Source organism: Vicugna pacos, chromosome 23 (assembly GCF_048564905.1).
Source record: "Vicugna pacos chromosome 23, VicPac4, whole genome shotgun sequence".
In the NCBI taxonomy this organism is placed as follows: domain Eukaryota; kingdom Metazoa; phylum Chordata; class Mammalia; order Artiodactyla; family Camelidae; genus Vicugna; species Vicugna pacos.
In genome coordinates, this window is record NC_133009.1 from 17,132,737 (window position 1) to 17,148,834 (window position 16,098).

Below are 16,098 nucleotides of genomic sequence, written 5' to 3' on the forward strand. Positions count from 1 at the left end.
GACTTCCTTTTTTTATTTTTAAATACCTTCAGAGAGTTAATGAAGTTAAAATTATACCTAGCTTTATAATAACTACTTAGTTTCTTTTCATGAGCAGTTCTAAAATGGTATGATTAATTTTACACATGCAGCCATCAAAGTAACTTTCATGATGCCAGCTACATTCTTGACCATATTTAGTTAGAAATACGCTGCCAGATTGAGTCATTTTTTGTGTGCAAAACCTGTTTTATTTTCAGAACAATCATTAATGCTTCTTACATCAATGCTTCTTAAAATACAGCACAGGATTATTCACTCCAAGGATGGTGAGCTAGTTCATTCTAGAAAACAAACCATCCAACTAAAAAGTAATTTTTCTGCCTGTCATAAATATAGCTAAAAAACATGAATGTTCTTTCCTGAACACGATTGATTTCATCTTATATGTACACCTTCTAATGAAGTTTTACAACTTCCTTAAACTGTTGATTAAGCAAATAAAATCAGTTTTTCATACACATTTTAGCTAAAATGATACTTCATGTGCAAATTATATACAATGAATGTTTCTTACAAGCTTATTATACATGTATATTTTCTCTGCTTCTCAGACTATTACTAAACTACACTTTCACTCTTAACCTATGAAAGAAATACTCTTTTGAATCTACTTCACTTTTTGAGAAATGACTTTCTTTGCAAATCAGTAGTTCCTTGGTTATCAATGACTATCGGAGTGGTTTTTTTTGTTTGTTTGTTTTTTAGCACTGAGATCTTATGTCTGGTGCTACAGTTTATAAAGTCAGGAATATTACTGAGGTGAGGCCGAAATGTAAACTTGGCAAGACCATTGCTTCCTTTCCCCAAAATCATCTCCTCTTTTCACCTAGTAATAATTTGATGTTGGCAGTAGCTGCTTCACCTTTACTTACTCGTTTTAGTACTGTTTAATAGGATAAGGATTTAAAAAGATCATGTACCAAATGAGCAGGGGATACACAGACATTTCCATACACAATTAGATCTATATTTTCTGATGGCATGATCTTATAAAGTTAGTTCAAACTGAGGAAAAATAAAAATTCTGCATCCATATACTATTATTTCTAAACCATTCTAATGTGGTAATCACCAGAGGCACCAGAGGAGGAGGGAGCAAAAGCCATGCTGTATTTTTTTTCGTCCTAATCAAAGGAGTAGTATGTTGTGTAGTTAGTGTATTGCCATCTTTCTCTACTATGTCATTCTCAGCCACTGTAATCCCAGTTTTTATGGGTTTTTTTCCTGCATTTTCTCTAAACAAATCACATCTTATTTTTATTTCAGTGATGTGAATTGTTTGCCACACACGAAAGCTCTTACATGATATATTTTTTAAGTCATGAAATTCCTCACAATTAGGAACGTATTCCAAGGCAATGAAAATGTGGGCTGGTAAACTGTTCCCAAACCCTGGACATTTGTTTTGTGTTGCATAGTAGACATGATGTCCCCCACAATGAATGAGTCTGTGACTTCAGTAAGAGCATTAAAACATAAAATCCAATAAAAATTGTGATTACAAATAATATTGTTTTCAACCTTATGCAAAAATGGATTTAAGGCAAAATTATAAATTAATGAGATTTAGTTCTATGTGTTTGCAGAAGAGAAATTTCATTATCTCATAATCACTTGCTATAAATTATATGTATAATTATTTATGGGCATATATACGGTGCAATCATTCTAAGTCACCAATCACCTGAATCAAATGTTATAAAACAGGACATTACATACTGAAAAAATTTAAAAGTAAACTAAATAAAATTTAGCTAAATGTATGTTTACTACCATAAGATCTATATAAATGTGAAAAACATAAATATAATTATAATTTTTTAGGTTTGCTTGCTTGTCATATTAGCCCTGAGAAAATGCATTTCTTAAAACCACAAAGGAAGTACTTCTATCAATGGGAAAATGATTTATTTACCTGGATCTTCTATGGTTAAGTTCTTTATTAACCATTGAACAATGTCCGACCCTGGAAAAAGAAAAAGAGGAGAATACAAATATATGTGAACATTTGTTTATAAATGTTAACTTTAAGAACTCAACATTTGGCATTGATATTAGTAGGAATGTGTCTAATTGTTATAGAAAGATCATCCACATATGAAATATTGAAAACAGACTTTGAATACATTGTTCTTCAATGAGCCAAGCTGCAAACTAGTCAGTTATTAAATATGAAATATTTAAGCATGAAGATTTAATATACTAGCAGTGGATAAAGTGATTCATTGATTTGTTCATTGAATGAATGTTTATCGAGTGCCTAACATGTTTCAAGCGCAATTCTTAGCATGGCGTAACCAACACTCTATAAGATGATCCCTGTCTCATTTCTGTTTCATCCCTGTATCAACCCTCAAGCCAGCCTAAACGTGTTGTCAAGTTTTGGAGCACTCCTGTGTGTGTCAAGGCCCTGTGTCTTTTTAGTGCCATTCTCTTTGACCGAAAGGTCTTTCCACTATTTTCAAGACTCTCAAGATTCATTTACACAATAGGATGTTCCTTAACCTTCACCTTTGTCCACTGAGTTTACAACACTCTCCCCAGAATCTCACTGGAAGGATTACGTATCTTGAAGCAGGGTATCATACTCATCTTTGTATCTCTGGAGCATAGCAAGAACTTAACAATGTGTGATGAATAAAAAACATGAGTGACTATGTTTTTACTTCATACAGGAGAGATGAGGGAGAGTGTGCAGAAAATGTAATTTTGAGATCGATTTTAATGTAAAGAAGGATGGAAATTTAGCTGCTGAAAAGACTTGTGTCAAAGTTAAAAAGTAGAGAACAGTCCATAAAAACCACTTACAGCACACTTTCTATATACTAGGTGCTGGGAATAATAGGAACATGAAACTAATCAGAGTTCACAGTATATTTAGCAGGTCTTGAATTCCAGGCTAAAGAATTTGGAGTTTTTTTCTATAAGTCAGGCAGAGAAAGACACATGTCATGTTTTTTTGAGCAGAAGAGTAATGTTTTCAAAGCCAGTTTAAGGAATGTAACTGGCAGTGTGTGTCTAGAGCCTTAGATCCATCCAAAAAAAAAAAAAAAAAAAAGAGGCAGGGCAGCCAACATTTCTACTGGTTGTTATGCAGGATTGAAAGTATAAGGTCCTGAACTAGTTCAGTGCACAAATTAGGACAAAATTAGACTTGTTTCAGGACACTGCAACTAATTAGGTCTGGGGTTGGCCAGGGGGAGAATTAAGTGGACTCAAGGTTTCCAGTCCAGGAGCATCATGGATGAATAGACCTTAACTCCAAGTTGATCGAGGTAGAGACAGAGAAAGAGAAAAACATTCCAGCATCTAATGGAAGCAAAAGGTTGAAAGAGTGCTATCCTAGTCATGTTGAGAACTGATTCAATGGTATCACAGCCAACAGGGGTGTAAGAGGGAATGGCTCCTTTCTAGCAAGTTCTCAGCTTTAATTTCTCAGCATTAATAAATAAGTGGGTGGATCTGCTAAAATTTTCATGTACAAATGTATATATCCAGAACGTTTTAGAGTTTATTCTGAAGACATTGGAGTAACATGCAGGATTTGGGAATTTGTTTTGTTTTGTTTCGGTTTTCGGTTTTTCTTTCTTCTTTCCTTTAAAAATCTTTTTGGCATTAGAGCTATTGATTAGCTCCAATGTGAAACTAGTTAAGAGATGCGGCAGTACCTAATACCCTAAGAATAAAAGTCAACTCAATTACAGCCTCTGGAAAGTTTAGCCCTGATCAATGCCCATAGTCCTGTCTTGAATTCTTAGAGGCATATATCACTTTTAGAGTTACAAAATTATGTGTTCTCTCTACTTAGCAGAAGCAGTGAAAGTTTTCTTATTGTGTAATTCCATGATCTATTTTTGAAATGAAAACAAGCAAAACAAGCAAGCAAAAGTTGTCACACACTGCTCATAATTCTCCACATGCCATATTGTTTCTTACTTCCACGACTTTGTTCATACTATTCTGTCTCTGTCTCTGTCTCTTTTTCCTTCGGTCAATCCCAACTGACTTCGTAAAGTTCAGTTCATATATTAAGCCTACTCTGCTCACCCCCTACATCACCTTATTACGTAAATTCTTTCTCCTCTAAGTCCTATTAATATGCTCATCACTCATTGCACCTGTCAATGGTTTTATCATCCTCTGTTAATTTCTGTCTGTCTTCCCCTTTGGCAGTAACACACACTGCCAGTTACATTCCTTAAACTGGCCTTGAAAACATTGAAGTAGGGGTGTATGTTATTCATTTTTGGATCTCAAACACCCAGACCAGTGCCTGACATACAAAAGGTGATCAGTAATATTAAAAACATAGATGAACAAACAGCAAGATCCACCCCCGCCGCCATATCTTACTCTAAGGGAGTTTACAAAATGATGGCATCCATGTACAAAGAATGGTTGACTGGCATGTAATTTTCAGCTACTGTAATCACCCTCTCCAATGATAATTTTCCCTTTCCAAGATGATCACTTCACCGCTCCATCCATCATTAAAGCAAAGAAACAACAAATTATTAGACATCAATATTATTTCCTCCCCCATGCTATGGACCTGAGTAGTGAAGGGGCTTCCCCAAGTCTGCTCTGTTGAGGAGTGCCGAGACCCAGACTAGGCTCCGTCCAGCGCCTACTCTACTTCCACGGCAGGCCGTGGCCCCGCCACAGATTAAGCTCACCTCAGCTACGAGTGACAGCTACAGCCATTCACACCCTGAACCTGAAACTGAGGTTCCCCAAAAGAAAAACTATTGTGAGATTTTGCAAACATGTACTATAAGGACTCTGTAAGCAACCAAAATGTTCCAATTAAAACCTCTCTTTTTGTAATTTCTGTTAAAGCTACTAATGAAAAACTTCAGCTCTTCATCATCATGGAAGGGGTCTAAATATTCCTGAGGTAAAGACATTGACTTTTACAATATTTCTCTTTCAGGAAAATGAGTAGGTTCTTAGCACTGTCTAAACTGCCACACAGACACAGTGCTGGCAATCAAATATATTTTATGTAATAAATACTATAAATAATTTATGTTTTTGATGAGATAACTACTCTCAGGATCTCTCGCTAAATATGACAACCTATATATCTGGAAAATACTTTCCCAACATTATGCACGGTCCTTTGAAATAGGAACTTTACATATTTATCATCATCATCATCATCATCAAATAGTATATAAAGAACATTTCTTGAGTTTCTATGAAAATCTGGTGTAGACCTACAGTTCTGGGGACAAAAAGAAAGATGGTAGGGTGAAGCAGAGTCACTTTGAGGGAAGAGACAATACTAATCACACTTCTCCCATTCTCTTCAAAGTGCTACAACACAGACCACTGTTAAACGTTTACTGAAGGCATAGATCAATGTTTATAGACATGTACTTTATGCGCAAAGGACCCAAAACACTGAAAAATCAGCTCTAACAGTGATTTCCATCCAGCATTTAATGACACCCCAGTGTATCTCTAATTGTCATTAATTTAAAAAAAATTCTTCAAGCAAACAAGTTTGTCAGTTTAATTTCTTTAATTGCATAATTTCTTTAAGATTTAAAAAACAAAGGTTTTTTTTTTGTTAGCTGACATATTACCCATTTGTAAAGCTGAAAGAATGAACTGCATCTTTCCTTAATCTTTAAAAAAGTAATTGCTAATATCTAAAAACATTTTGTTTCTGATGATTACTCGTGTTCCTACTTGCTGATGTAGGCAACTCTACCTTAAATGCAGCTGCACGATCACTGACAGGTCTGAGGATCCAATAAGGCATCCAGTGTCTAAATCCACTAATAGATCATTTCTAGCATTTTGCTACTGAGACACCCCTTGGCTTCCCCATGGTTTGTGTTCTCTCTCACTACAGAGTAATATACTTGACTTGTTCAATTATAGGTGTGTTCCTGGTGGTCTTTGGCTGGAAGGCACTGACTTTTTTTTTTCCAACTGAAGTATAATTGACATAAAACATTATATTAGTTTCAGGTGTACAACATAATGATTCAATATTTGTATATATCATGAAATCATCACCACAGTAACTCCAGTTAACAAGCACCACCAGAAATAATAGCAAAGTTTTTTTTTCTTGCAGCAAGGACTTTTAACACCTACTCTCTTAGCAACTTTCAAATATACAATATAGTACTATTAACTATATTCAATACATTGTACATTATATCTCCAGGACTTACTTATTTATAACTGTAAGTCTGTACCTTTTGACCCCCTTCACAGCATCTCTCCCATCTATCCCCCACTCCCTGCCTCTAGCAACCACCTATCTGTTCTCTGAATCTATGAGTATGGGTTTTTGTTGTTGTTTTAGATTCCTCATATAAGTGAGATTATATGGTGTTTGCCTTTTGCTGTTTGACTTATTTTCTTTAGCAGAATATCCTCAAGGTCCATCCATGGTGTTGCAAATGGCAAAAATTCCTTCTTTTTTATGGCTGAATAATATTCTATTGTGTACAGAAACAATATCTTCTCCATTCATCCATTGAAGAACACTTAGGCTGTTTCCATACATTGGCTATTGTAAATAATGCTGCAGTGAACTTGAGGGTGCAGATATCTTTTCAAGTCAGTGTTTTTGGTTCCTTCAGATAAATACCTACAAATGGAATTGTTGGATCATATGGTAGTTCTACTCTCGGTTTTTTGAAGAATCTCCACTGATATTTTCAAATAAGAAATTGCTAATATCTAAGATTAATATAGCAACAATAAAATTTGAGTTATTTCATAAGGACACTTATGATTACAAAGAACAGTCTTTGAGGGAAGCATAAAAAATAAACAAATAAATTAACGAATTTACTAAAAGGTACCTGGAACCAAAAGGAAGGGATATATTTGGGCCTCAAAGACAAATGGAAACAGGACTCTGACAACATCAGAATCTCCTCTCCTGCTCTTATCTTGGTTCCTTTCTGGACTTATTTCTCTGAAAACCAGTCTTTGCCATTTCCCATTCACAAAGTGGGTCATAAAGGCTCACAGTTCCTGGGTTTACATCTCCTTCACCGAAGGCAGCAGGTAGTTGGACGCTAAAATTTTGCAGTCACAATTCCTAATTTCCAATGGAAGGTCTCAGTTTGGGGAAGGTCCTCATTCCTATAATGGTGGGATCATAAACATAGCTGTGCTGGGGGATGCAGAGATGGAAACAGTTTCCAGCAAGAATGGGTGCTTGGCAGACAAAACAACAGGTGTAAACTATAGCTTCCTCCAGTTCTTCAGCTTTTGTATTTCTATCAGAAAAAAAAAAAAAGCAGAAAAGAAAGAGGAGATGGAACTCAAAAGTACGTCAAATTGTGAATGAAAGGAGCATGTTATTTTGCTTTGTTATAAATATAAATGAGTTTTGTTCTATGAAATAATTATATTCCTGAAAGGCATAGCGTGAACACATTTTTGTGTGTATGTGAATAAAGCCACATTTTATGTGCACTGAAAGAGCCATTCAAAAGAACCTCCTGGTGGGTATGCAATTGTGTGTTTTCATACGGGTGTAAATCTTTTTAAGCAAATAGTTTATTTTCTAAAATGAATAACATCCAATTGAGTATTGTTATGGCTGGATTTTTATATACCAGCTTTATTTACAAAAGATTATCCAGTTTTCATAGAATTAGAATTACCTTCTGGTCACAGTTTGAAACTGGATAAAGTTATAATGTAAAAGCCCATCTTCCAATCTTCCATAGCTAAATGCATCCTGAAATTCAGAGACTAATGGGAGAGTAATAATGAAAACAGACATCACTCCTTTGGATACATCTGAAACACATTTTAAGCCTTGGTGTATAATGCTTTAAAAATGTAGAAAAGAGGACACTTAAAGGCATTTGTAGGTGTGACGGCAAAAGCAAATGATGCGGTTGATCACATTTGCTTTCCGGGTTCTTACTCCAGAGTTCTACGGCCCTTGACCCAAAAGTAGAATCACGCAAAAGACTGAACTTTGTAAACATTACCTACATTTGCAAATTAAAGAGACAAACGTCCAAATATTCATAGAAATTACTACTAGTGTAGTCTGAAGATAAAAAGAGTAGAAATACATTTCCCTACCTTCTGGTAAAGCACAGTGAAAAAAGTTAGTTATGGGGCACAGCTCCCTTGGTTTCTGAGCAGGTATTTAATCATGACCACAGGAGTTTATCGGAATTTTTAAACTTGGTTCTGTAAGCTCCATAAACCATAAAAGGATCTCTTCAGACTTAAAGCAAGGATTTGGTGTCTCCTCAAACCTAAGAAGCTTTAAAGACAGGCTGCAAAAACAACAAGGCAGCAAAAATGACTATAATGAGAGGGTAAAAGGAACCTGAGATGACCGTAAGGGTTGTTTCTCATCCTCTCTCAGAGCTCAAGATGATTACTGACCCAACCAGGGCAGCTACTTCCAAATCATCCTCTGAGAAAACAACACTTGTGTCTCTTTTTCAGGATGGTGAGGGTCACTGGGAAGTGCTGTGGAGTGAGGTGAAGGAAGGGGAAAAGGTTCTTTGATGCAGCCTTTATTGTGATAAAGAGCACTGTAAAAAAAAAAAAATTAAGAGAAGAATAAGTTTGCAGTGTTTCCTCAGGATGGAGATGTAGGTTCTCGGTGAAGGACTATTTCATTTATTTATTGTTCCAGTTTTAAAGTTCTTTGGACTCACAAGAAATAAGTGATAAATAAAAATGTAAGATATGCAAATATAACTATGTATTTGGAGTTAGTTAATATATTTGAACTTTGCAATGGTAAATGATTGAGTGATTAATCAAATTAATCAATTCCACATGCTAGCTGCTAGTCATAATGAAAAAACTCGGGGAGCATTTTGTTCTCAGTATTTCTTTTTAAAGCTACACGTAGGCCATGTCTAACTGTCTAATTGTCTCTATGAGGGAAGAATGAGATAAAGAAAATACTGATTGACTGATAAGTTAAAAAATCCCCTCAGTGCAGATGCAATAGGAAGGAAGAGTAAATCAACATCTGCGTAGTTTTTCTTCAAGATGTGCTAGGCTTTTCACATACGTTTCCATTAAAATCTCTACCTTGGCTTTTAATATTAAACCCTCAGAAATGCTGTAAGTGACCAGAACCGAAGTAAGAATGGACCATCCAAAATGTGTATTTGCATATACATGTCATCGAAAGAAAAGTCTTCAACGACCTTCTCAGTGGCACCTGGATAGACTGACGAACTTGCACAGCCCGCAAGGTCTTCTATGATTGACTTACTTTTTACCTCTCAACGTCAGGTCCCACCATTCTCTGGTCTGGATTTTGTAACTTAAAAACAAAAGCATCAAGTTGAAGTTCCTTAACCATACATAGCATGATGCTTCATACTCTGAACTTTTACAAATACTGTGTATTCTGGTTGGAAAAACTTCCTCCATTAAAGACACAGGTTCTTCCCTGGGATCTCACAGCACCATGTCCATTCTCCTATTACAACTTCCAACATCTTTGTGTAAACTCAATACAGCTACTCCAGCTTTTCTTAGATTAACGTTTATGTGATGTAACTTTTTCCACCCTTTTACTATAAACCTGCCCATATTGTTATATTTAAAGTTAGTCCCTAGTGGAGAGTATGTAGCTGCGTCATGTTTTTTATCCACTGTGTCAACCCTTGTCTTTTAATCGGTGTGTTAGAAAATTTACATTTAATGTAATTATTGATGTGTTAAGTTTAAGTATGCCATTTTATTTTTTATTTTCTGTTTTTTTCCAACATGTTTTTCTGGTATCCATTTATTTTCTGCCATCCTATGAGTTGTATTAACATTATTTAGAATTTAATTTTCACTTACCTAAGTGTTTTTGAGTGTATCACTTTGTACAGCATTTCATAGTTGATGACAAAGTTACGTTATATATACATAAAAACACAACCTACGGCTGATACCATTTTACCAGTTTGAGTAAAGGATAGAAACCTTATATTCCTTCATGCCCCTTTAATCACCAGTCTGTAATATTTCTTAACTACTCTACATACATTTAGAACCATATCCGACTTTGTCATATATTCTTCTCCAACAACGAAACAATTTAGAAAACTGAAGAGTAGAAGGAAAACCTATTGCATTTACTTCTCTGTTAAAATGATAATAGCTCTCTCTCAAAGTCTCAATATGATGCAAAGAGAAAATACATTTTAAGCATTTTGTGCAGTCCAGCCATGGCCACTCCATAATGGCCGTTTCTGAAAGGCTGCAGTGCTCACAGGGGGCCAGGTTCTGTTCTAGTGGTGAACTACATTCCTGGCTCTTATTTTCTGATGAGGATAGACAGAAAACAAGCAAACAGACATGTAAATATGTCAGGTGGTGATAACTGCAGTGGGAAAAACGTTAGCAGAGTAATGAGGCAAGAAGCCTGGAGTTGGGGTGGGTGGCATGTTACTAGTTTTCACAGAGCGATCAGTGACGACATCTCTGGTAAAGTAAGGTTTTAGCATCGATCTGAAGGAAATAATGGGATAACTATGTAGACATCCGGGGAGAATTATTCCAGGCAGAGGAAACTAATTTCAAGGCTATATAACAAGGCTCCACAAAGGTAGAAGCCTGTCTGGCATATAAGAGAAGCAGCAAGGAGGTAAGTACAGTGAGAACAGTCAGTGAAGTTAACAGTGGGAGGAGATGAAAACAAAGCGGCCATGGTTTACTTTCCAGAAACATAAAATCTTCCATGACTGAAAGAGGAAGAAATAGACAATCAGAACTGACTAATCACTAGCAGTCAAATTGAATCAGTAATCAAAAAAATCCCAGCAAACAAAAGTCCAGGACTGGACAGCTTCAGGGGGAATTCTACCAAATGTATAAAGAACAGCTAATACCTACCCTTCTCAAACTGCTCCAGAAAATTGAAGAGAAGGGAACACCCCCAAATTCATTCTATAAGGCCACCATTACTCTGATACCAAAACCAGATTAAAATTATGCAAAAAGGAAAATTACAGAGCAACATATCTCACGAATGTACATGCAAAAAAAGCCTCAACTAAATATTAGCATACCAAATTCAACAATACATGAAAAGGATCAGACACCATGATCAAGTAGTTTATTCCAAGGTGCAAGGATGGTCTAATACCCACTAATCAACCCATGTGATATAACACATTAACAACAGAAAGATAAAAAAATCACATGATAATCTCAATAGACACAGAAAAAGCATTTGACAAAATTCAAAATCCATTCATAATAAAAACTCTCATCGAAACTGGTATAGAGGGAACATATCTCAACATAATAAAGGCCATTTATGACAAACTCACAGGTAACATCATACTCAACAGTGAAAAGCTGAACGCTTTTCCTCTAAAATCAGAAACAAGACAAGTATGTCCACTCTTACCACTTCTATTTAACACAGTGTTGGAAGCCTTGGTCACAGCAATCAGACAGGAAAAGGGAAAAAAAGGCATCCAAATTGGAAAGGAAGAAGTAAAACTGTCAGTATTTGCATATGGCATGACTTTATACATAGAAAACCCTAAAGTCTCCACCAAAAGACTGTGAGAAATAAATGAATTCTGTAAAGTTGCAGGATACAAAATTAATATATGGAAATCTGTTGCTTTTCTATACACAAAAAATGAACTATCAGAAAAAGAAAGCAAAAAAACAGTCCCACTGAAAATCACATCAAAAAGAGTTAATTACCTAGGAATAAACTTAACTAATGAGGGGGAATACTCTGAAAACTATTAATACTTGCATGAAAGAAATTGAAGATGACACAAAGAAATGGAAGGATATTCCATGTTTATGGGTTTGGTGAATTAATATTATTAAAATGTCCATACAGCCAAAGCAAAATACTCATGACATTTTTCACAGAACTAGAACAAATAGTCCAAAAATTTATATGAAACCACAAAAGACCCTGAATAGCCAAAGTGATCTTGAGAAAAATGAACACAACGGAAAATATCAGCCTCCAGAACTACAAAGCTACAGTAATCAAAACTAGCATAAAACGGGGCACAAATCACTGGAACAGAACACAGAGCCCAGAAATAAACCCACGTACTTATGGTCAATTAGTCTTCAGCAAAGGAGGCAAGAATATACAATGGGAAAAAGACAGTTTCTTCAAGAAACAGTGCTGGAGAACCAGACAGCTACATGTAAAAGAATGAAATTAGAACATTCTTCTCACACCATATACAAATAATAAGCTCAATATGGATTAAAGACCTAAATGTAAGACTTACGCCCAAACATAGGCAGAAGAGAATTCGGTGACTGTGAAAAAGGACCCATTACTGTTCTTGGAAATTAAAACTATGATTACCTCAGTTGAAAACCTTTCAGCTTTTTTGAACATTAAAAGTAAGATTTACCAAGGTAAGTGAGACGCTAGTGTGAACATTTCTATTAACGTGGAGAGGTGTTCAGCTGTGTTTTAATGTTAGGTGAAGCTATAGGATCAGAGGCTTCAAATTCCTCCAGGGCCCATTTGTTCGCTTGCTTCTGTCTTCTCTCTTGACTTGAGGGACACTCTTGGTACTATTGAAGAAGATTTGTGCCTTACTGGTCTTCAAACTGCACCACAGCGTTACTGTGCTGGAGGCTTGCTGGTGTGGTGGTAGAGGGTATAGCAAACGGGGGCATTCTACAATTTTCTGATTACTTCTCAGTCATTCAGTAAGGCTGTGGCCTTCATGTGTGTTTCTGTCCCTCCCTCCTCAAGGACACAGATTCGTTTTTTTCCCCACTGTCCCTGCTCCTTTCTCTGAGTGTTTCCAGCCTACTTCCTTGAAGTGCTGTCCCCTATTCCTGTGGTTTTTCTTTATTCCTCAGGTTAGTTAGCTAGTGCTGGAGGCGGGCAGAATCCCTTCACCCCAGCTATGATAAAGTTCCAGAACTGCCCTCCGGAAAATTCCTCCCCTTGGAAAGAGTTGAGGGAGAGAGTCTGGGGCAGTCACCGTTCCATTCCCCCTGCCACAGCTCTGAGGGGATTCTTCTCAGAAGCCAGCCCTGAGAACCTGGTGTGCTTTCTGAAGGGGAAGCCCACAGCGTGTGAGGCCCAAGGGTGACCAGGAGCCTCGCCCTCTCACGCTGCTCTTCCCTCAGCCTCCAGCAATTCATCAGGGTTAGATATACTATATCTACAATACCCAGCATCTTCTGCTCCCCACAAGCAATCCACCCCACGCCCTGCTCTCATGCGGTGCGGTACTTCCCTGAATGAACTCATCTCAACAGGTTTCGGGGTGGCAGGTCGGCCCATGACCTCATTTCTCTGATGGGTCTAAGAGAGGTCAGTGATTTTCAGTTTGTCCAGGTTTTTCTTATTCTAAGGCTGGGAGTGATGAATCATAAGCTCTTTGTAGATTAGAGTCGAAAGTAGAAGTTGCATTTCTTACTATGAGAATCTTAGCAAGTGACTTAATCTTTATGCATTCCTTTCATTTGAAAAACAATGGGTATAAAGTGACTTAACTCATGAAGTTGTGTGAAGGAATAACTTCTAAAGAATATCCACCACAAAGCCTGGCAAGAAACAGGGAATCAATAATGTCAAGTGACCAGTTTGACTCAAAGAATGAATTCTTGCTTTGCCCACTTGATCTAGGGTTACATAAACATGGCATAGTTTTATAGTTAAGTGGATTTTGTTTTATTATAGGATAGCCAGTAGTTGTTTTATAAGCTGTATCTAAACAAAAGAGAATAATCCAGTGAATTGCTTATTCTAGCGACGTGGTCTCTCTTGTCAATAAAATGTACACGTGTATTTTCCTAGAACCACCATAGAAATTACCACAAATTTGGTGGCTTATGTAAACAGGAATTTATTCCCACAGTTCTGGAGGCCAGAAGTACAAAATCAGGGTGTTGGCATGGCCATGCTCCCTCTGAAGGCTCTTGGGGAAAATCCTTCTTTGAGCTCTCCCGTTTCAGGTGGCTCCAGGCTTTCCTTGTGGCAACATCGCTCCAATCTCTGCCTCCATCTTCACCTGGTCTTCTCCTCTGTTTCTTCTTCCTTGTCTCTTACATGGACACTTGCCATCTAATTTATGGCCCACCCAGATAATCCAGGATGATCTCATCTCAAGATCCTTAACTTTGTTATACTGCAAAGGTCTTTTTTATGTTTTCCAAATGGGTTCACGTCCACAGGTTCTGGGAGTTAGGGTGTGGATGTAGTTTTTGAGGGGTCACCATTAAAATGCATTAGCTAAATTGGCTGTTGCACTGAAATAACCATCAGTTTGGTCAAAGGATTAATCTTAAATCTTTGTGTAAAGTTCTAGTTTTGTGTAAATTTCCCTAGAACAGAGTGAAATGTTTTTATTTCCCTGTCCAGTATAATAAATTCCATGCTACTATCATCAGGGCTAAATACTCAAGGAAACATGATCAACCATATCAACTTATTGGTTTTTCCCAGAGTGGGTCACAATATTTTATCTTCAGAAGCAATTCTGTATCATTCCTTTCAATTGACGGGAAGCAAATAATATGGTTCTTATACTGTAAGTGGGAAATGTAGACAGAAGGGTAATTCAGTTAATGTTCACAGTTTAATTAGAAATGCTGACAGAAAGACTTGCGGTGTCGGTAAACCTCCTTATTAGTGCTGTCACCATAGCTGTGTTGCTTCATCTCATTTTCTTTCTCAAATTTCAATCTGGGTTCCAGAACCAAAGAAGTTCTATTTTGCATGCATCAGTAACAATGAACAATTTACACTTATCTATCCTCCTCTGTAACACTACAGCAGCTGCCTGGAAGTGTTCATTCTACTGTGATAAGCAGGTTTGCTGTTTTATTTCTCACTGGTTCAGCGCACATGCCATGGGTGAGGTACAGAGCCGAGTAAACAGGAGAGCAAGGAGACAGTAACATTTCATTTCTAACTAAACAAAAAAGGTGGTTTCAAAATCCAGCTTACTTATCTTCATTTCTAAGGTATGTAATTTGTTTTCAAAATGCTTATTCCCTTGGATATAATGCTTTAGTTCACTGCTGAGCATACACACAGCACTTGGACAGCAATGCACACCTCGGCCTGGGGCAAAGCAGCGCCAAACTGAACAGCTTACTGGAAGGGTGGAGTCACAAGACATTTATCCAACTTTGAAATAAGAACTAAGTATTAGCAGAGCCAGTGACGTGTAGAGAGTTTCAGATTTTTTTCTAATTGTCTAACTTTTAAACTTATATGGAGAGAAAGGAGATGGGAGGTAGACTATTTATTAACTGAGATCGAATGTCTTTTTCTGTATTCTTAAAAATCGATGTGGAAACATTCCTAGTGGATATGGTAGTATTCCAGTTTTGTGTCCCAGAGAAATCTAATTAGTTTCCATTATCAAATAATCATTAATCATTTGGTGGCCCATCTCCATAGTGCTAACTTACTTTTCAATACACAAGCATGTGTTCTGTTCAATCTGAGAAAAACAGTGGGAAAGGATGAGCAACTGGGCACCTGTCATACCTAAGGTGGGGATGGGTGACAGTCAGTGATGGGAAAGATGGCCAGTTGCCTCTTGGGTTCTTTTTGAACACTATTCTGGAAAGCTGTTTAAAGCAGTAGTTTCAGATACAGAACAGGGACCCAAGAGAATAATATTAGCTATCATATATTAAGAACTGATTACATGCAAGGGCTTATAATACTCAAGATCTCACTAATTCTCACCATAGCCCTATTAGATAGATGTTTTCAACCTTACACAATATATGGCAAAAGTGAGGCTTAAAAGGTGAAGTAACTTGCCCCACACCCTCATTAAAGTAGACATTTATGGGCAGATCTGTTTGACTCTAAACCCTATTCTCTAAACCATGGATGTTCCACCTATTGTGAATAATAACTAATATTCTTTTGCGCATCTATGGCATTGCTTTTAGCACTTAACATTTTACTCATTTGGTTTTACTTATTTAATGATTATAACAACCTTCAAGGATGTAGGCGACGGCCAAGATGGCCATAACAGTCTCTTCAGCCAGGCTTCCTCCTGACTCTTGGAAGACCTCCCTTTTCTTATAGCATTTCCTTTAGAAAGCTTGTAACTG

The 16,098-nt window shown here is 36.9% G+C and overlaps 1 protein-coding gene across 11 annotated transcripts in view; it reads right to left on the bottom strand.

Moving 5' to 3' along the window:
- Window positions 1-16,098, bottom strand: part of RGS7 (regulator of G protein signaling 7) — a 247,172-nt gene that overhangs the window by 73,727 nt on the left and 157,347 nt on the right. For all 11 annotated transcript variants that reach the window (XM_072948552.1, XM_072948551.1, XM_072948554.1 and 8 more), the window contains one exon: window positions 1,958-2,008. In XM_072948552.1, coding sequence (XP_072804653.1) covers window positions 1,958-2,008 — 51 coding nt within the window. The remainder of the gene's footprint in view (window positions 1-1,957; window positions 2,009-16,098) is intronic.